Source organism: Protomyctophum parallelum (genome assembly GCF_964188405.1).
Source record: "Protomyctophum parallelum genome assembly, chromosome: 9".
NCBI classification, from domain to species: domain Eukaryota; kingdom Metazoa; phylum Chordata; class Actinopteri; order Myctophiformes; family Myctophidae; genus Protomyctophum; species Protomyctophum parallelum.
This window is the reverse complement of record NC_139706.1, coordinates 1,040,642-1,061,557: the sequence shown is the minus strand read 5'-3', so window position 1 is coordinate 1,061,557 and position 20,916 is coordinate 1,040,642. Positions and strand designations below refer to the sequence as shown.

Sequence of the window (20,916 nt, the reverse complement as noted above, 5' to 3'; positions counted from 1 at the left end):
TCTTGATTGGATCCGACAACTCCCACTTGATCTCACCTATAGAGCCGGTGAGAAGAGGCCCCCAGGGAGGCCCCCTGGCAGTGCACACACAGCTGGGATGGACCCTCCAAGGCCGATATGTGGATTCCCACAACAATCCTGCTGGCGACATTGCCAGAGGAAAAACCCTTGCTGACCTATCCCAGCCAAATCGTTGGAAAAATGGACCTGCTTCCCTTAAGCAACCACACGACCGTTGGCCCGTCCGGCCTGCAAGCACAACCCAACCAGATCTTTCGGAAGTTAAAGGTCTCACCCTTTGCAACTTGACCACCATCCAAACTCTGGGTCAGCTGCCCCCCAACTCCACTCAGTACCCCTCATGGAAGGACTTGGTACAACTCACCTCCGATGAGCTCCACAGTCAAACTCCTGCGAGTTCACCAGCCCCAACCTATATGGATGCTGAGCTCCAACTCATCAAACGATGCCAAACTGAGAGCTTCCCCATGGAGCTGAAAGCCCTACGGGCCAACAAACCTCTGCGCCTCAACAGCAGGCTCAGAACCCTTGCCCCCGAACTTGATGGGCAGACAGGCCTCATAAGGGTTGGCGGAAGGCCCCGGAATGTTCAGGGCCCCCTCCAGTCCCCTTTGCACCCTGTTGTGCTGGATCCCGTACACCCCATCACTAAACTGCTCATCAAGGACTTTGATGAGAGGCTGCTCCACTCTGGTCCGGAGCGAGCTTTTGCAGAACTCCGTAGGCACTACTGGATCCTCCGTGGGAGGCAGGCAGGGAAACGCCATCAGTCTTCACGCCCAGACTGCCATTGTTGGCGTTCCAAGCCTAAAGCCCCCTACAGTGGTCGTCCGCCAGAACGGTCGTGTCGACGGCCGTGGTCCCCTGGGTCCAAACCACCTGGCCACCCTCCGTACCTGCCCCATCCTTCATTCCTGACTGGGGCGGCCAGTTCCGCTCCTACCCAGCCTCCGGGCCGTCCGCCCGAGGTAACCCCCTGTCACCAGCCCAAGATCTGGTCAACACGGGGCGGCTGAACGCCTCTCCTCACCAGCCCCAAGTCTGGTCAACACGGGGCGGCTGAACGCCTCTCCTCACCAGCCCCAAGTTTGCGTCCCATGGGGCGGCTGAATGTCTCCCTCTTCACCGACAAAGTCCGACCCCGAACTGACAACTGAACATTTTGTGTCCATCCCGGTACACTACACCGTTTGTCCCTGCACTACACCCACTGACACCTCGACAGCAAAGACAATTCCCTTTATGTTCACAGTAGCTGAGCTACCGTGGGGGCGGCTGTTGTGAATTATCTGCTTGCTATCCAAATGGCAGCCTCTGGTGGACAAAACCCTTCACAACTCCCCTTCCACCACTGCACCAATCACCCACAGGTGTCTGCCATCAGCACTCTGGGTTGATTGCCATTGTCAGCTCAGGTGTGCTCCACTACAAACACTCACACTCACTCCACACACAGTTCACTCACACAGCTCTCCACTCCAGACCAGCCATGCGTCACTGACAAATAACCATGGTGTCTGGAAATGTGGAAATAAATACACTGAATATCAACTGGAAACAAGTCAATGTCAAGTGTCTTTGATTTGAACAATTTTGGGTGGTCAGCAATTTCACTGAACAACAAACTTTAATAATAATATAACACAAACGAGATACATGAGAAAAAATCACACCCGTGTGAACTGAGTGGTGCAACTCCCCCCCCCCCCCCCCCCCTCTCTCATTAGCAGGCAACTGCAGCACTCTCTCTCTGTTTCTGGCACAACAGCGCACAACAGCGCCCCTACTGGTACTCATTCTCGTGCTCATTAACGTCACAGACACACATAGTTAGGCGGACACGGACATTGCTGGTTGTAGGAGTGGTTGCACCACTCAAAAAGTATCAACTTAAATATATTGAAGATATTCAAAAAGACACTGACTCTCTGAGATAACGACACTTTTAGTTTTTGATTAAATAAAACGTTGTTGTACTACTTACTCCCTTGTCTCTGTACAGAGCCTGTCAGGCTGGTGGGAGGAAGCAGTAAGTGTACTGGTAGACTTGAGACGCAACACCAGGGAGACTGGAAACCTGTGGATGGTCGGTCTGACTGGACCCTGCAGTCATCCTCTGTAGTGTGTAGGCAGATGGAGTGTGGCTCTGCTGTTTCAACACGATGGAGTTCTGCTTCAACACAACCGGTATGGAAGATGACAGTGTCCTGTGATGGATCTGAATCTTCACTGAGGGAGTGTGGAACAAAGACGTCTGATACTTCCCGTAGGATCCTGGAGGTATTCTGTTCAGGTAACACTAACAATCACTTCAGCAATGACTGTAATCTGTACAGTTAATTTAATTGGTATGTCTGTCTGTCTGTCTGTCTGTCTGTCTGTCTGTCTGTCTGTCTGTCTGTCTGTCTGTCTGTCTGTCTGTCTGTCTGTCTGTCTGTGTCTTTGTTGAAAGTCATGTCCGTGTCTGTTATGCATAGTGGTGGACAGTAGCAAAGTATGTTTACTTGTATTGAGTACTATTACTTAAGTACTTCTATTTTTGTATACTTTTACTCCACTACATTTCAAAGACATCTCTAGGAAGGGAAAAGTTTAACCACTTAAATGCACTTTCAAATACAGTGAAAATAGCAGATCTACAAGTTCACAACATGTTCCGATGTGACACATTGTGAGCTTGTAGATCTGCTACCTTCACTATCCTATCCTACTATAATAAGGAAACCGGTCAGTGAGTCAGTCAACTCCTGTCTGTTCTGGATGGTTCTCCTCAGTGGCTTGAGCAATTGCTCTGCACACGGGCATTGACCATTAGCATATACACACAACCACAATGCCTGTTTTTAACATTTAAGTTGTTTATTAGCGTTTCTCTGTAAACACCAGAGATTCGGATCGTACAGTAGCTGCTGGCCAGACACTGCCACACAATGAACGCCACAACACACACACACACGCACGCACGCACGCACGCACGCACGCACGCACGCACACACACACACACACACACATGCTGCAAACTTATAAAGGGCTTTAATTTACGGCCCAAGTCCAACATATGTTTTATGAGCGGGAGGGCGCTTTGGGATATCATCCTCATAGCACTAGCACGTAACTTAACACAGCACGCCGGTCAGTTGACTTAACTCACAAAAACACATTTATCATCAGGTTCAGGTTTATTTGTCATGTGTATAGATACAGAGTATAAATACAATGAAAATTATTTTGCTCAGAGCACTCTCAGTCTTACATACACAGGACATAAATAAACATCTATAGTGCAAGAAGTGCAAGTGAAGTGACAAAACAGTGCAATACAGTTCAAGGTCAGCTGTTCAGCAGCCTGACTGCCTGGGGGTAGAAACTGTTACTGAGACGGGTGGTGCGAGATTTGATGCTCTGGTAGCGTGTTTTGGAAGGGAGTGGTTTGAACAGGGTATCAACCTGTTTAACCTTCAAATTAAAATCATCTGACAATGCAAACAACGACACGTGCGTACTGCATGTATGCACGTTCTGGCGCGTGGCTATATGGAAAGCTCACTCCTCCGTTCTTCACTTGACATGTAGATTTATGAACGAACTTGACCACTGAATGTACCGCTTTATGGTTGACGGCTGCTGTCTTGTGTTAAAAGCATTTTAACACAGTTTTAAATTGAGTGACTGGCTGTAGGCTATTTACTGTATGTAATCACGGGTAACAGGGCTTACAACGGGTCCCTAATTTGACGGGTGGGGCGGGTCTGGTTTGTATTCTGATATAATCGCTGGTCACTGGACGGTCTATGGACCGTGCAGCCTTCATTCTATTCAAATGATTCTCATTAATGTTCTTGATTAAAATGATCTCTCTCTCTCTCTCTCTCTCTCTCTCTCTCTCTCTCTCTCTCTCCAGAGTCTGTGAGGTTGGTGAATGGGACCAGTGTGTGTTCAGGCAGAGTGGAGGTGAAGTCTAACCAGTCGTGGGTCTCAGTGTGTGAAGATGACTTTGACCAGCAGGATGCAGAGGTGGTCTGTAGGGAGCTTGACTGTGGGCCTCCTTCAGTCCTCCAGGGGGCGCTCCATGGAGAAGTGAACGCTTCAATGTGGACCACAGAGTTCCTGTGTCAAGGCAACGAGTCTGTTCTCCTGGACTGTAGAACCTCAGACTCAACTAGAAACACCACCTGCTCACCTGACAAGACTGTTGGACTCACCTGCTCAGGTAATAATAAAAATCACACCCGTGTGTAAGTGAGGGGCGCTCTTATCATCATATATCATCACATTCCGGCCAATTACAATTTGTGTCCTCACATTTGTCCTCAATGTTTGTGTTTACACACTTTTGTCCTCAATGTTTGGGTTTGCACACTTTTGTCTCCAATGTTTGTGTAAACACTGAAAGCTGGACATAGCTGGACAAAAATAGGACAAAGGTTACATGCTTTACAAAGCAAAATCTTAGTTGAAAAATAACACCCATGTGAAGTGAGGGGCACATCAGCATGACGTAAAATTAGACACATTGTCTATTTGCTCAGACACTATGACACGACTATGGACACAGACTCTGGACGTGGGAGGGGCTAGAATCAGTTCAAACAGAAAACAAACACAAGGATGTGGTTTCGATATCCTGACATAACAATCTACACGCTTTGTTAGGATTTCTTTTGTAAGGAAAAGTAATAGTACTTTGTTTAACTGTACTTACGGTATTCTCACTTGTCTCTGTACAGGGCCTGATGATGTTAGGTTGGTGGGAGGAAGCAGTAACTGTACTGGTGGACTGGATATCAAACACCAGAGAGAATGGAGACGAGGGGTTGATCAGTCTGTCTGGAACCTGAAGTCAGCATCTGTAGTGTGTCGGCAGATAGACTGTGGCTCTGCTCTGTCGACACAAAGGAGTTCTGCTGGTTATACTGATGTATGGTCGATTATATCTTCCTGTGATGGTACTGAGTCTTCACTGAGGGAGTGTGGAGCAATGAGCTCTGTCAGGTCCTCTGACAGTCTGGAGGTGATCTGTTCAGGTAACACAAACAATACTTCAACAATAACAGTAATCTGTACAGTCTGCTATTAAATTGATCTGGCTTGTCTGTCTGTGTGTCCCCATACGTCTGTCCATCCGTTGATCCATGTCTATCTGTGTGCGTGTGTGTGTGTGTGTGCGTGTGTTATGTATTTGCTGTATTACCGTGTTGTTCTTGCATACTGTAAATCGCTCTGGATTAATTTAACCCAATTAGACCTGAGGACTATTTTACTAATGAAAAACCTACGTTTCTATGTCAGTGGTTCTCAAACTATTTAATGTCAAGGACCCCCAGAATTATATGTATGTGGCTGGCATATCTGAAAATATGTTGTTCCAGGGACCCCCAGAAGCGAACATATGAAATAAAAACGTTTGCTCTGAAATAATTTAAATCCAAAGATTTGCACATGTTTTCACAATGAAAAAAAAAAGCAGATCTACAAGCTAGTGCTGCGCTTTTCAATAACTAAAGTATAACACAAGGCTTAAAACACCAAACGGGTTCCCGTCCTGAATGGGTCAAGAGCGTCTGCTAAATGCCTAAATTATAAATTGTGTGTATGTGTGTGTGTGTGTGTGTGTGTGTCCTCATGTTTTCATCTGTTGTAGCCTTCCTTTAATTAATGAAAATGTTGAACACACTTTGTCTCTCTCTCTCTCTCCAGAGTCAGTGAGGTTGGTGAATGGGACCAGTGTGTGTTCAGGCAGAGTCGAGGTGAAGTCTAACCAGTCGTGGGTCTCAGTGTGTGAAGATGACTTTGACCAGCAGGATGCAGAGGTGGTCTGTAGGGAGCTTGACTGTGGGCCTCCTTCAGTACTCCAGGGGGCGCTCTATGGGGAAGTGAACGCTTCGATGTGGACCAAAGAGTTCCAGTGTGAAGGCAACGAGTCTGTTCTCCTAGACTGTAGAAGGTCAGACTCAACTAGAAACACCACCTGCTCACCTGACAAGACTGTTGGACTCACCTGCTCAGGTAATCAGGGACGTGCAGAGGGACCAGGAGAGCCAGGGCTGTGGCCTGATTATTTTCTTTTTTACTACCCAGATTTAGAGGAATTTCTCATTTTAAATGAACACTAGGATCTAGAACAAATTGTAACCAGTGCAATGATGCAGTAAAGCCAATATATACCCAAACTAAAAGAATACTTAAATACATTAATGAAACGAACAACATAAAATAGAATAGAACAGATACCAGGTCACTTTCCTATATCTGTCACGGTGTGCAGGAGATAGGACCCAAATGCAGAGCAGAGTATAGTTTCAAACACTGGTTTATTAAAATAAAGCAGGTTAGCTACAAGACAAGGCAGCAAGCACAAGTAAACTCAGGAAAGCCCTTTGGCCAAACTCTTCAAAAGTAAAAGGCAAAAATCCAAAAGGGCAAAACTAGGCAAAACACATAAGTCCAGAAAATGCAAAAACCTTAGAACACACGGAAATCCAGGTACAGGCGAATCATAGGAAACATCCAGGAAAGGTTGAGCACCGGACAAAGGATTATGTTCCCACAGTTTGTGTGTGTAATGAGTCCAGTCTTTATAGGAGGTGGGTTGATTGGGGAAATGTTCTCAGGTGTGAAAAGGGGCATGGCACTGCTGGGCTGGGATGGAGTGGGAACAGGTGTGTGACAATGACTGAGGGTAGGAATGGAGAGTGGGGGTGGCTGACAGGGAGATATGGTATGCAGACCATGACAATATCAGCTGAATCTCATCACGATTGCAAATGCTTTCCCCACACTGAAAGTACAAAAACTATCATTTCATTGGCATGACCACGATGGGCCGCAGAGACATGAAGCAGGGGCCGCATGCGGCCCGCGGCCCGCGGGTTGAGTAACGCTGGTGTACAGTATGTGTTAAAATGTGGACACACCCACCTGACCCATCTCCTCTGCCTCCTCCTCCTATGACAGCAGCGTCTCATTTCAATAACTTTAATTAGCATTCTTTTCAACATGCGTGTGATTTGCTTTAAATGGTAAATGGTGCTTTTATCCAGAGTGCTTTACATAGATTTTGCATTACATTCACCCATTCACACACACACCGGTGGCAGAGTTAAGGTCCCCACACACCGAGCACGTTTTTCGGATTTTTAGCTGCGTTTCTATCGATTTTCCGAAAAACGCGGCCGGTGTGCAACCACCTTTAGTCTAACCTACTTAGAACCTACACTAACTCTGGGGGAACCCAGCATCGAACCGGCCACTCTATCCCCTGATCCACTGCCCCTTTACTTACTCTGATTTAGGTTGACAGATATTTTTGGAACGTACCGGTGGTGCTTTCTGTGTCCCCTGCAGGACAGACTGTGTGTAAGACTCGGCCACAGTTTTCACAAACTTATCCGGTATCCTATATGATCCGACTCCGAGTATGTGTAGCATCTTTTGTGTCGATTACTTAAAATGAAAGTAATGCATTTTCTAATATTGTTTTTACTGCTTACTTTCGTCTCTGTACAGATGTCAGGTTGGTGGAAGGAACCAGTAACTGTGCTGGAAAACTTGAGATGAAACTCCATGATGGGTGGAGATCAGTGGATGATTCTGACTGGACCCTGCAGTCATCATCTGTAGTGTGTAGACTGCTAGCCTGTGGTTCTGCTGTTTCATCACTAAGACTGGTTGGTTCTACAAATCAACCTGTATATTGGATAACATCTCCCTGTGTTGGCTCTGAGTCTTCACTGAAGGACTGTGGAACAAATGCGTCTTATACTTCAGCCCACAGACTGGAGGTGATCTGTTCAGGTAACACCTGTTCAGGTGTCTGTCTGTCTGTCTGTCTGTCTGTCTGTCTGTCTGTCTGTCTGTCTGTCTGTCTGTCTGTCTGTCTGTCTGTCTGTCAGTCACACAGAACACACACCTCCCTTGCCACTGAGGGCTACACATTCTTTACTTGTATTAACCTAAAGTACGAAATAAAGTACCACCAACAAAATGCTCACATATTAATAGGTTACCGAGTCCTGACCGTCCATTACAGAGACATGTTAGGAATTATGAATACACAAAAAGTTAGTTATTACATTTAGACAACTCCTTATTTGTGCGCAGTGATGTTGGAAAATGTATTCTTGAATGGTCTCAACTAAGATCCCCACTCTTAAAAAAATGGCATTTCAGAGATGAGCGGAGCAGTCCTGGAAAAGTGTAATGTTCTATGATTAAAATGATCTCTCTCTCTCTCTCTCTCTCTCTCTCTCTCTCTCTCTCTCTCCAGAGTCTGTGAGGTTGGTGAATGGGACCAGTGTGTGTTCAGGCAGAGTCGAGGTGAAGTCTAACCAGTCGTGGGTCTCAGTGTGTGAAGATGACTTTGACCAGCAGGATGCAGAGGTGGTCTGTAGGGAGCTTGGATGCGGGGCTCCTTCAGTCCTCCAGGGGGCGCTCTATGGAGAGGTGAACGCTTCGATGTGGACCAAAGAGTTCCAGTGTGAAGGCAACGAATCTGCTCTCCTGGACTGTAGAACCTCAGATTCAACTAGAAACACCACCTGCTCACCTGACAAGACTGTTGGACTCGCCTGCTCAGGTAATAATAATCTAGAAAATAACATAATAATTTCACATTATGTGACTGGTTTGTGGTCACCTGCAGCCTGACATCATTCACTTCCCTGTGCAGTGAGTGGAATGTACTCTAGCTGCAGACACTGTCATGTCTGTGATTACTTTGATTCTGATGGGATGAGAAATCACATCCAATATAAGCATATGGTTGTGAATCACCAAGGTGGTAAAACTGGAGCTATTTAGGCTATTACCTTGTACTTCCTGCTGCCACCGTAGTCCAATTGAATTGTGGAATTGGTCGAATTGAAGAAGTAATCCAGCACCGCACCACAAAGCACAAGGCACCACAAATATGTTATGCTTAGGGCACCCAAATGGCCAGCAGCGGCCCTGATTACCTCTATAGTAATGTCATCAAGGGAGACTTGTCCAATATTTCACATGTCATCCTGATTGGCTAAGATTGACCTCTACTATATTGTCGGTGGAGTCCTGTGCTCAGAGGAGCACATATTTCTAGTTTAAAACATGAAAATGACATTGCTAGCCTGAGATAAAACAGTAAAATACCAACTATACTTGTAATTCACATTCCTATTTAACAATGAAAGTAATAGTAGTTCATTTTCTTTTTTACCACTGTACAGAGCCTGGTGACGTCATGTTGGAGGGAGGAACCAGTAACTGTTCTGGTATCCTGGAGGTGAAACACCAGGAAGAGTGGAGACCAGCGGGTTCTATTTATGACTGGAACCTGAAGTCATCATCTGTAGTGTGTAGACAGCTGAACTGCGGCTCTGCTGTTTCAACACAAAGGAAGTCTGATGCAACCGTTGAACCTGTGTGGAAGATTCCATGTGTTGGATATCAATCTTCACTGAGGGAGTGTGGAGCAAAGGAGTCTCGTAATTCCACTGAGAGACTGGAGGTGTTCTGTTCGGGTAAAACACATAAACAGTGACCTCCACTATTACAATAATGTGCACTCCACTTCACCTACACAACTCCACTGCGTGTGTGCGTGCATGCGCGTGCATGTTGAAACATGTTGCAATAATTGCCCTTAATAAGATACACGTACATTGACACCCCCCTTCTCTCCCTCCTCCTCTCTCTCTCTCTCTCTCTCTCTCTCTCTCTCTCTCTCTCTCTCTCCAGAGTCAGTGAGGTTGGTGAATGGGACCAGTGTGTGTTCAGGCAGAGTCGAGGTGAAGTCTAACCAGTCGTGGGTCTCAGTGTGTGAAGATGACTTTGACCAGCAGGATGCAGAGGTGGTCTGTAGGGATCTTGGCTGCGGGCCTCCTTCAGTCCGCCAGGGGGCGCTCTATGGAGAGGTGAACGTTTCAATGTGGACCAAAGAGTTCCAGTGTGAAGGCAACGAGTCTGTTCTCCTGGACTGTAGAACCTCAGATTCAACTAGAAACACCACCTGCTCACCTGACAAGACTGTTGGACTCGCCTGCTCAGGTATAATCTAATACTTTTAGTAATGTAAAAAAATATGAGGAGGGAAAATGACCATCTATGCTGCCAAAATTTGAGGACGGAATTGCACCAAAATTAACCATGTATGGCGCCGACATTGGCGATGTGGTTGGCTGGAAGCTGTGCCGTTATTCCCATTATGCGCTGTGATTGGCTGAGCATGGCATAACGGGTGTGCCACAGCCAGTGACACCCATTATATATAAGTTGCAGATATTCCGTGCTCAAAGTTTGAGAGAGTTTGACGTTTGGTCAATTCCGTCACCCGTTTGCCGTCTTGGGAGTGACAGCTCACCATGTGTTAGTGTTAGACAGTGTTAGGAATAGATCCCCACCATCTGTTAACAGAACGGGTGCATGCTTTTGGTTAGACATACCATTGGTCTGATATCTCAAACCCTCACCCTAACCTCCCACGGGGCAGCACACCTAAACCTAACCTTAACCTTCTCCCAACCCTTAACGCACCCAACTTTAATATGGTCGTCTTAACGCACCCCTCACCAACCTTAATCCAGTCGGACCAATGCTATGTCTAACCAAAGTATGCGTCCCAACAGAACACCACCATCCATTAACATGGAGTGGGAGAACTGAACACTTTCGGCTCACAAGGCATGTCTGCTCTAAATGGTTTGTAACGGTCTTGTCTCTGTACAGAGCCTGATGACGTCAGGCTGGTGGGAGGAAGCAGTAACTGTAGCGGTGTACTGGAGTTGCAACACCAGGGAGACTGGAGACCCGTGGATGGTCAGTCCGACTGGAACCTGGAGTCATCCTCTGTCGTGTGTAGGCAGATGGACTGTGGCTCTGACGTTTCAACACAAAGGAGTCCTGCTTCAACGGTTCAACCTGTGTGGTGGATCACAGCTGACTGTGTTGGAACCGAGGCTTCACTGAGGGAGTGTGGAATGACACTGTCTGAGAATTCCACTGTCACATTGGAGGTGATCTGTTCAGGTAACACAAACAGTGACGTCCGTCTACTTGCCTACTCACTTAACCTACCTATCTACAGCATAGAAACAGGATGTTTCTTTTTCTGAATGAATTTAAAATAACATTCTTTGCATCGTCTAATTTCAGCAAAAGCCATACAGAAAGCCATACAATATGTTGGATCTCTAATCTTGGTTCCATCTCATTGGCTACTCTATACTGTTTATGTAAATATCTGCTGTACTATAATTCAATCACTCGTGTCTTGTTACAGATCTTCTGTTTAAGCCAAACATCAGCGTCTTCCCCACTCTAAACGGGGTTTCTGAGGGCCAGCAGCAGGGGCAGCAGGTGTTGGAAGGTTCCAACTTCAGCATCAGCTGCTCCATCCTGCCACAGTACCCAGACGGCTCCTTCCACCTCACCTTCACTGGAGCCAACAGCACACACAACCACACCCAGCCAGCTGTCAATCACTCTGCCAACTTCCTGTTCTTCGAAGCAGGCCCCGGCCACCAAGGGAATTACAGCTGTGCTTATCACGTCGACGTTGTTATAAATCACACCAACGTGTTTTCTCACAATGTCTCCTCTGAGAGCGACATCCTCTCTCTCACCGTCACAGGTAACCTGAATGAAATTACCTTTAAACCATTCTGGGCGGGAACCCCTTTTGGTGTTTCAAGCGTTAATGTTATACTTTAGCTGTTGAAAAATAGCAGACCTACAAGCTCGTAGCGCGTCACAGAGTGCCACGCTACGAGCTTGCAGGTCTGCTATTTTTGATGAATCTTGAAAATGTGGCTCAATTCTTTGAATATATATTCTTTCAGAGTGAATGTTTTTAACTCAAATCTTTGCTTCTGGTGGCGGGGGGAGGGCTGGAACAACATATTTTGGGCCAAATACAGATAATTCTGGGGGTCCCTGACATGAAAAAGGCTGAGCACCACTGACATAGAAACACAGGTTTTTCAGAAAACTGATTTAGAATCGGCCTCAGGTCTAAATGGGTTAAACTCACAATATGAATCTCCATCAGGCATGATTCAATCAAACATGAAGGTTTATCAAATGTTCTTACATGATTTGATGATGTTTTATTTTTCACAGTCCCTCCTACAGTCGCTCTGACACCTGAGGACAACAGCAGCAGAGTTACAGTCACTGTGGTGGTGCTGCTGTTGGTGCTGCTGTTGATGCTGGTACCCATCGCCCTCTATTGTCTCTGGAAGGTAATACATCTTTACACAACACAAGACTGGAATGTACATAAATGACAGTTAAACCAGAGTTCAAGTGTCTTTATACAAACAAACAATAGAGAGATAGGAGGGTTTTCAGCCAGATGTGATTCAGTGACTTAACGTTGGGTGTTTCTGTGTTTATCCAGGCCAGCAGAAGACATAATGCAGGAGTGTGGGACACTGCGACGGTTCATTATAATGTCGAAAATGAGAACATTGATATCGAGTATTATAATGTTGATAGTTCTCATTCTGAATCTGGCCTCGAGTATGACGTGATAGATGAACAAGTAGTTGTTGAATCTGGCCCCATTGAAGAGGCAGAAGACTCAGACTATGAAGAGATAGATCAACAAGTAGTTGTTGAAGCTGCTGGACCCAGTGAGGAGACAGAATACCACCAGTATGAAGAGATAGATCAACAAGTTGTTGAAGCTGGACCAAGTGCTGAGACAGGAGTCCAGGCCCCATAGACACTTGAGACGCTCGGGTGGCACAATAAAGTATAGCTATGCCCACCATTGCGGAGTCTACCTCATCTGGCTTTGTCGAGCATCTATACAAACACATTTGGCCCATGTTCGGGGTAGAGAAGCCGGGCGGGGAGGGTGATATATATATAGTCACTGCACATAATCCTAAGTAGTAGTAAGATGAAGGCTCTACATCCTCCCGGTATGATCTCCAGGTGAGCTTGTGACAATGTACAGAAATGTGTGTGGGGGGCAAAAAAAGGGGGAAAAAAGAAAAGAAAAAAAGATTGACAGGAACAGACAGACAGAAGAACAAGTACTGTACGTTACCTGATGTTTGTGGTTGTAAATATAAATAATTCCTCCCAGTCCACACAGACCAAAGCTAAACGAGGACAGACAGAAGATGTGATTTTGAAACGGAAGCCTTGTTGCGTTTTTATTTAGCTTGTTATGGGGACATGGTTAAATCAATGTATTTAGTGTCACGGTCAGTCATCCATGCTGGCGCTGTATAATACTACAAATATTAGCCGTCCCAAACGTCAGGCTCAACCTCCGCCTATGCAGGCAGTGACGCATCCAGTCAGGATGCTCTCTGTGGTTCCTCTGTAGAAGATTATGAAACCGTGCCCCGATAATTAATATTCCAAGGAGGCAACAGCAACATGTAAATAGTTTTTTAATAATTAAAATAGTCAACTTGATGAAGGGCTATATGGTCAGTGGTTGCTATACAATTGTTACTTTTACATATTTTACGCGATTATGGTATTAATATGAATAATCTTGCATTGTCATTCAAGCTAATGTGTAATCCCTCCATTTTATGATATGTGTTTTGTTTATATATTTTTTACAGAACAGTGTTTGTTATGTAAGTAAGCCATAGTGTAAATAGGAGGTTATTGTTCCTTTGCATAGGCTCAACTAATATGTAACTTAGATAGCATTTTATGTAGACATACAGTAGCACTCTATAGTATAGTGTATGCTTCATTACATAGATATTCCACTGTTTGCTTACGTATGATTCATGATAACAATTTTTATGTATGTGATATATTACCATGTTTTTGTTATTTTTCTTTAAGATTTAAAGATATGTTTTTTTAAATCACAGTTAAGCAACTTTACTTTGTATTGTATCCTTTTCTTTGTGTTACTTATCTCTATTGTTGGATGAACACCTCATTGAAGTTGGTATACTGTACATATAGTCCATTATGAAGGCATGGAACCCATTCAAAGCGCATTGGAACTGAATGCACCTTCATTACTGTAAAGTCGACGGTTGTCACTTAACTATTCATACAGTGTTAAACAGTTGAATTGATGAGATAATGTAATGTTTTTTTCTTTGTGCCTTTTGAAATAAAGACAAAAGTCCTGAAAATGAAGAATGTTCTCTCCACAATGTGTTGTGTGTTGTAGAGGAAGCTCCCATCGGTTACCATGAACACAAACACATCCAACAGCAGCAGCAGGAGACACACAGTGTTTTCAACATATCTAAACCGAAAGCTGCTATGGTAACTAAACTGACCTTTTAACATAGATAAAATACTTTATTGACAATTTAAAAATAATAAAAGAGTGCCAACGTGGATTACACACTAACCCTTTTCAAGAGGGACATTTTCATTCAAAACAACACAAAAACAATTAATGAAAAAATGAAAACATCACAGCGCACACGTTACACCAGAGCAAAGAACAATGAAAAATCCTAAATAATCATAATACCTCTCCATCATCTTCAGGGGGGTTCCTGGCACTGAGGCCGGGGCCACTGGGAAATATATGCAAAACATGTGTTCATTCTATCTGATAATAAATGCATTTTGTTCTCAGTCCCCCTGGCCAAATGAGATATAGTCTTCTGGACTATAGACAGGGCTATTTGTGTCTATGTTATAATGTTAGTAGCCTATGTCTGTTGAGAGACTACTGCTAAACTGATCATGAGCTAAACCTAGAAGTGTGTTACATGACCATCCCCTGGTGGACAAACTTGTAAACAGCATGACATGCAGTATAATGCATAATGAACTGTGAACAGACAAAGCAACAAGAGACATCCTCATCCTTACATAAGTAATAGGAAGAATATGAACATGAGGCAGGCGCGATCTGGTAGCACCAGAGTAATCTAGTAAGAGAGTAATGACACTCTGTTGACTCCCATTGTAAATGTAACAATGGAATGCGGAAGTGCTCATCTCAATGGGATAGTTCCAGCCATAGGAGCAATGATTGGAACTATATAGCATAGGCACCCGGGCTTTGCGGTGAGATCAAAGCCTGTCGCCACTCTTACTAGATTACATGCATGCTAAACAGACTAGACTGAGGGACAGCTTCTGCTGCACATCTATTTATTCACTCATAATTAAATGTATCTACCTGCTGCACTTTAGACCATGCTCTGCTTTCCCCCCCCACTTTTCTTCACTATTCACCAGTGGTAGAAGGTATTTTAACACGTGGTGATGTTGAAGCGTGGGCGGGGCTCTGCTGGAAATTAAATTACATACATCAAACATATCAGATATCAGTGATTCACTGGTGTGTTACCTCAAACTTTACTATGCTCTGCTCTCTACCTGTCCTCAAACGAGCATGACAGTGTAATCAAAATAATAATGGCCAGATCATCGCATACAGACAGATTATTTATTTACTGTGGAGAGAACACATGTTTGACTGATCACTCGTCACTCTCGTGGTGTTTCCCCCCCTCTCCCTCATGGTTCCATAAGGATATGTAGGCTACAGGAGAAGGAGAAGTAGTCCGCACACTGTTTGTAGCTCCCACAGGAATTGTATTAGGTATAAGGATGACAACGTTTCGACCCCTTATGGGTCTTCGTCCATTATGGGCCTCGTTTAACAGCCACGGCAATGTTATGATGATGAAGATTGTTGTCAGAACTTTGCTCTCTTAATACCCTGACGTGTTCACTTGTTCCAGCTTATTGTTCCACCTTGTTTCAGGAATACACAAAATACACATTAAAGAAGCAGCCAAACTGCAAATAAGTTTGTCATGGATAATGCTTGGTCACTGTCACATGAGACACACACTATAGCTGTTTCAGTAGTCTTATGTCCTTCTTCTATGGGTCCCTACGAATCCATTACACACTTTGTGTATATTATGTGTGAAAGATTCCACTCCCCTTAACGCCCAGTCCACCACAATTCACAGTGCATCTACTGTACTAGTTGTAACAATTATCCCCAAAGGCACCCCGGGTCTGCAACTTGCATAGTTGTGGACTGGGCTTATATTAAAAGGTCCAAGGACTGATTGCTTGACTTATTGGTAGCTTCTTTACCTTCTATAAGAGTTCGGGTGTCCATAATAAACTATCAGGAAATTGTCAGAACAGTCCTGCTTATAATATATTTTGTATCTCTATGTCACTGGATTTCCACTAAACTCAAGTCAGATTGCAGAATGTGTGATGTGGATGAAGAATACAGTGGTCAGCTGGAAGTGCGAGACATTCCGGGGTAGGTTTGCACTTCCTCCCCACATATTTGTGTGTTGTCACTGCTGTTGTATCCTACTAGCTCACCTACCAGTGATGAGCCCCCACCGGGGGGACGTTCGTAGTGCCTCCGTGACCGTCCTACTCCTAATCCTCCTGCCAACACTCCCTGCTTGATGGGGGTGACACAGCTCGGCCCGTAGGATCACCCTCCCCGCCTGGCTTCCCTTTCCTGAACATGCACCACAGTGGATTAGAACCCCCAGACTATGTGGTGGTGGGCTTGTTGGTGTCCTTTCATTTTTCAATTGCAATATTTTGTTACAGATTTGCATGTTAAAAACCCCAAAGACAAAGTTGAAAAAATGAGTGAGTCTCCATGGTTCCCTGATGGCTTACATTCTGTCTTTTTGCAGTGTTGTCAAGATATGCGTCAAATGCAAAGAAAACCCAGCAGCCCTGGTTATCAGGGCAGGAGATGCCTTATGCAGGTAAGACTTTGAGTAAGAAGCTCTGGGGCCTGTACAATGATTGAAGGACGTCATCGCTGTAGGGCAGAGATGGTGTTTCTACTATCAGTACTGTATATCAGTACTATCACTACTACAGTCTTCACACAAAAATAGTGATATTAACTGATCTACAAGCTCACAATGCTAAGCTTGTAGAACTGCTATTTTTGAAAAAGTCTATAATGACATGCCTAACACAGAAACACCTGGTTGAATGTGGATAAGTCCCTTTTTGCTTTTCATAAAAGGAAAACAATGTATACTGTACCAATTATATAATCATTGATAACCTGTTCTTAATAAATGCTTATTTGACAACAAAAAGAAGAAGAAAGTGTATAAGTCTCTGTTGGTTTTATAAATATTTTTCCAATAAATAGTATTAACAGATTTAACAAGATACCACAATGAAGGAGCCATATTCTATGAAATCTTTGTATTATTAAACATCAACCTTTTTTCATAATAATGTTATTTTATGTTATTAGGGGCTGTTTCAAGGAGTACTTAACGCATAGATTCAGGGCCATGCTTGGCAAGAACAGAATCATTTTCCCTGGAGAGAAGGTAGGTTTCCTGTGTGCTCATATGTTTTCATTTTTACCTGCAATGAATGATCAATGTCTTCAACCATAGTTTAAATATGAACATAGAATGTTTTGCCCAGTCCCCTCATCACTTGTGAAATAACTACTAATGTAAATCAACTAAGCACGCACGACTCCAATTTGTCTCAATCTCTCTGAGCATTTTTACATGCTCAGAGAGAGAGAGTGCATGGTCGGGAAAGTAACTTTTTTAAAAGGCATTTTATTAATTAATCATCGGCATGGTATGCTGCAGAGCAGAGATCACAACGTACGCGTTTCAGTGTGTAGCCTTTGTCAGCGTGGTATGATACCATACAACACTACAGAACTGGTTGGAATAACGTGTTCCTTCCACGCGCTACGTCCAACCAGGGAAACTCCCCCCTGTCAGGTGTAAAGGAGCAACTTACTCACTCAGGCATGAAGGAAGCATGAGTTCAAGTCCGTTGCTCTCCCCATGTCCCCCATATATGGGGACTAGGTTGGTGGAGGGTGTGTAGAGCCCAGGATCACATTAGATGATTGACACAGGGGTGAAAAATGGGTTACAAAATCGTGGGATAAAAATATATATATTAACACTGACCAAGGCTACACAGCCGTGGTGTCCATAGACTTGGCAGCCATATGACGTATATCCGAAAGCCAGACGTTGGAGCGGCTAGTGCCCCTCAAAAAACATTGTTGAAAAGAATAGTCTGGGGCAGAGGTTCTGCCCTAGCAAGGAGTGTGTGCACAGTTTCACGTCAAACGGGCCAATATTGCAAAACATTAGCTGTTCACGGGCGGACAGACAGGGGGGAAAACATAGTCAAAATAGACAATTAGGTTATAGGCTTTCATCAGTGATTCATCAGGTAGTATGATTATGCATATCATATTCCAATGCAGTTGTTGGTGAGTGGTGACCAATTGTTGTTATATTCCAGGGTCCCACAAACACTGGAGCTGAAGAGCCTGTTGTGTTACAGTTGTCGCCTGACCATCAAATATATGGTGGGTGAAACACAGCTTGTATGTGGAATCATTTAAAATATGTCACATCTGTCTGGCACAAATACTTGTTTATTGGTCGGGAGTGGCTTCGAGACACCACCAGTGATGCAGCCTGCATCACCTGTGCTGCATACTGCAAGCAGATGGTGAAGCGACCGACTCGCATGTGGGAGGCCTGATTCCCGAGTATTGAGTTGCTGAAAAACAATAATAGCAGACCTACAAGCTCGGTGCCGCGCTACGAGCTTGTAGGTCTGCTATTTTTCAATAGCTAAAGCATGACATAATGCTTAAAACACCGACAGGGGTCCCCTCTCACCATGTGTATGTATGTATATGTATGTTGAGAAGTGGAGAATTTGGTCAGGTCTTCGACACATGTGTCGAACTCAGAACTCGAGTCAACCAGAAAAAGGCTTGACTCGAACAGGTAAGTTGTGAATTGGCCCTTCGGAACGCGTGCAGCAAAGTTCGTGTTAGAGTGTGTTGAAGCTTGCTCCACCCAGCACCCTGAAGTTGTCTGTTTGTCCCTAGGTGCAAATTTTATTTTTTTTGTAGTATTTTAGTTTTGGTCAGTTTGAAAAACTCACCAAAACTCAACAAAAAAGAAAGGGAAATCCACCGGGAAATTGCCATAGCTCACAAGCGGTGTGTCTGGCATTGTTGCACGGCAGTCAAGCGCATCCGACAAGCCAAGAGGACATCATATTCAGAAGTCGAATCTTTCAGTTATGCTGGCTTGACTCGACCGTTCAATTCGACACATGTGTCGCACAAAGGTTTTCACAAAACTTAATTATATGTAATTGGCCACCGACCCCCATCTGGAAATATGTTGTTATGAGTTATGAGTTAAAAACATTCGCTCTGAAAGAATATATATTCAAAGATTTGCGCCACATTTTCATGATTTTTCAAAAATAGCAGTTCAGTCAGACAACTCAAGGAGAATGTAATATATATATTTATTGAATATGAGATAATCAATGCAATATGTTTATTATGGTTTGGCGATTTATTGGATCTGCTTTTTTAGGTACTCAGGTCAAGCGCATCAGTCCCAACCATAGGGACTCTGAATCCCCCGTACCTAAACAGCAGATCCAAGACGACAGGTGGTAGCTGGGGTGGAGGTGGGTGAGCACTTGTATACAGCAGCGCGAGTATACAGTATAGCAGCAGCAGCAGCAACAGAATGAGTGCAGCAGCACGCTGATACAAAGCAGTAAGCAAGCGGAATAAAGCGCAGGTTGTATGACAGCAGCACGCTGATACAACAGCAGTGTAAGCAAGCAAGAAGGCAGAGGAATGAAAACCTCTGGTTCAAGTAGCCGGTATGAGAGATTGGGTGAGCGTGTGATTGGCTGAGTGAACCATGTGGATGAGAGCATGATGCTGCGGTGGCCCAATTAGCGGCCGGCGCGCTGACTGAGGTTCCCTGACTGAACTTGCTCTGCGCATGTCTACGACAGGCGCAAATGCTCATTTCAGTCAGACAACTCAAGGAGAATGTAATATATATATGTATTGAATATGAGATAATCAATGCAATATGTTTATTATGGTTTGGCGATTTATTGGATCTGCTTTTTTAGGTACTCAGGTCAAGCGCATCAGTCCCAACCATAGGGACTCTGAATCCCCCAACAGCGCAAAACATCCGAAACCCCCAAAAAAGCAGATCATCACCAGCCCTAAGCTATACATATGTGTACAACAGAGCACCTGTTGTTCCCTGAAACAGGAAGACCATACCGATATCCAATAGGGCATGGATCAGACGTAGGTCATGCTAGCATTATGTGATGACTAGTCAATGTGTTCGGCAGTACAGCGCCTGTTCGCATTATGTGATGACTAGGTCAATGTGTTCAACAGTACAGCGCCTGTTGATCCCTGAAATTCAGGAGTTCTAAACGGTGTCCTGGTTCACTGCGCGCTGCAAAACCAACATGACCGCTGCCAAATAACCCAACCCAACCAGGATCACCGAAAAGGACATTCTATCATTATCATTAATATCTGAAATCAGTACCCAGTAGTCTACCACCTGGAGCTTCAAATTTTAGCTAGCAACATGATCGCATGCATGATCATGATGCGGCAACGCTGCGAGTTCTGCCACAGTAATATGCAAAATACAGTTTTAAGAATAATTGTACTTCTGTAGTAAGTAAGAAAAAAGAAAAAATCTGTAGCAAATAACGCACTATTCGCGACTAGTTAGTATTTGAGCCTGTAAAATATCTTTCAAGACTAGTCTAACATAGCTTTCGTAAGCAGCAGAGACCACCAGCCTAAGAAACAGAAAGATCATGCAGAAAAACAGTTTTAAGAGTATTAATAATATCCTGCAGCATAAGGAGCAAAATAATGAATATATGTAGCAGCAGCAAGTAACCAACATAATTCAGAGCTTATTAGTTCTGAGCCTGAAAAAGCATTCGAGTTTAGCAGAGCATAGCTTTCAACAGCTGCAGAAGACCACCAGACCAAAGCTTGTGTAGCATTTGGAACTTTGGTGCTGCTGTGCCGATCCTAAAGAGTGACGTGTAGCGATTAGGAGGCAGCCCACAGCTTTGACACAGAAGAAACCGCTT

At 44.4% G+C, this 20,916-nt stretch overlaps 1 protein-coding gene and 3 long non-coding RNA genes across 4 annotated transcripts; all 4 read left to right on the top strand.

The window, feature by feature from the left end:
* The first annotated feature begins 2,021 nt into the window (after nucleotides 1–2,021).
* Nucleotides 2,022–4,850, top strand: LOC310864404. Its single transcript, XR_014569744.1, has 3 exons — nucleotides 2,022–2,314; nucleotides 3,923–4,231; nucleotides 4,749–4,850. It is a non-coding gene; the product is annotated as an uncharacterized lncRNA (long non-coding RNA).
* Nucleotides 4,851–4,913: 63 nt separating this feature from the next.
* LOC310864405 lies at nucleotides 4,914–7,574 on the top strand. Its single transcript, XR_014569745.1, has 3 exons — nucleotides 4,914–5,045; nucleotides 5,719–6,027; nucleotides 7,528–7,574. It is a non-coding gene; the product is annotated as an uncharacterized lncRNA (long non-coding RNA).
* Nucleotides 7,575–7,677: 103 nt separating this feature from the next.
* LOC310864403 lies at nucleotides 7,678–9,357 on the top strand. Its single transcript, XR_014569743.1, has 3 exons — nucleotides 7,678–7,815; nucleotides 8,288–8,596; nucleotides 9,225–9,357. It is a non-coding gene; the product is annotated as an uncharacterized lncRNA (long non-coding RNA).
* Nucleotides 9,358–9,923: 566 nt separating this feature from the next.
* On the top strand, nucleotides 9,924–12,089 carry LOC310863938 (CD5 antigen-like; the record flags this gene model as incomplete). Its single annotated transcript, XM_083772474.1, has 4 exons — nucleotides 9,924–10,044; nucleotides 10,723–11,022; nucleotides 11,276–11,626; nucleotides 12,067–12,089. The coding sequence occupies 4 exons, from the start codon at nucleotides 9,924–9,926 to the stop codon at nucleotides 12,087–12,089; spliced, it is 795 nt and encodes a 264-aa protein (XP_083628600.1).
* Nucleotides 12,090–20,916: the final 8,827 nt, after the last annotated feature.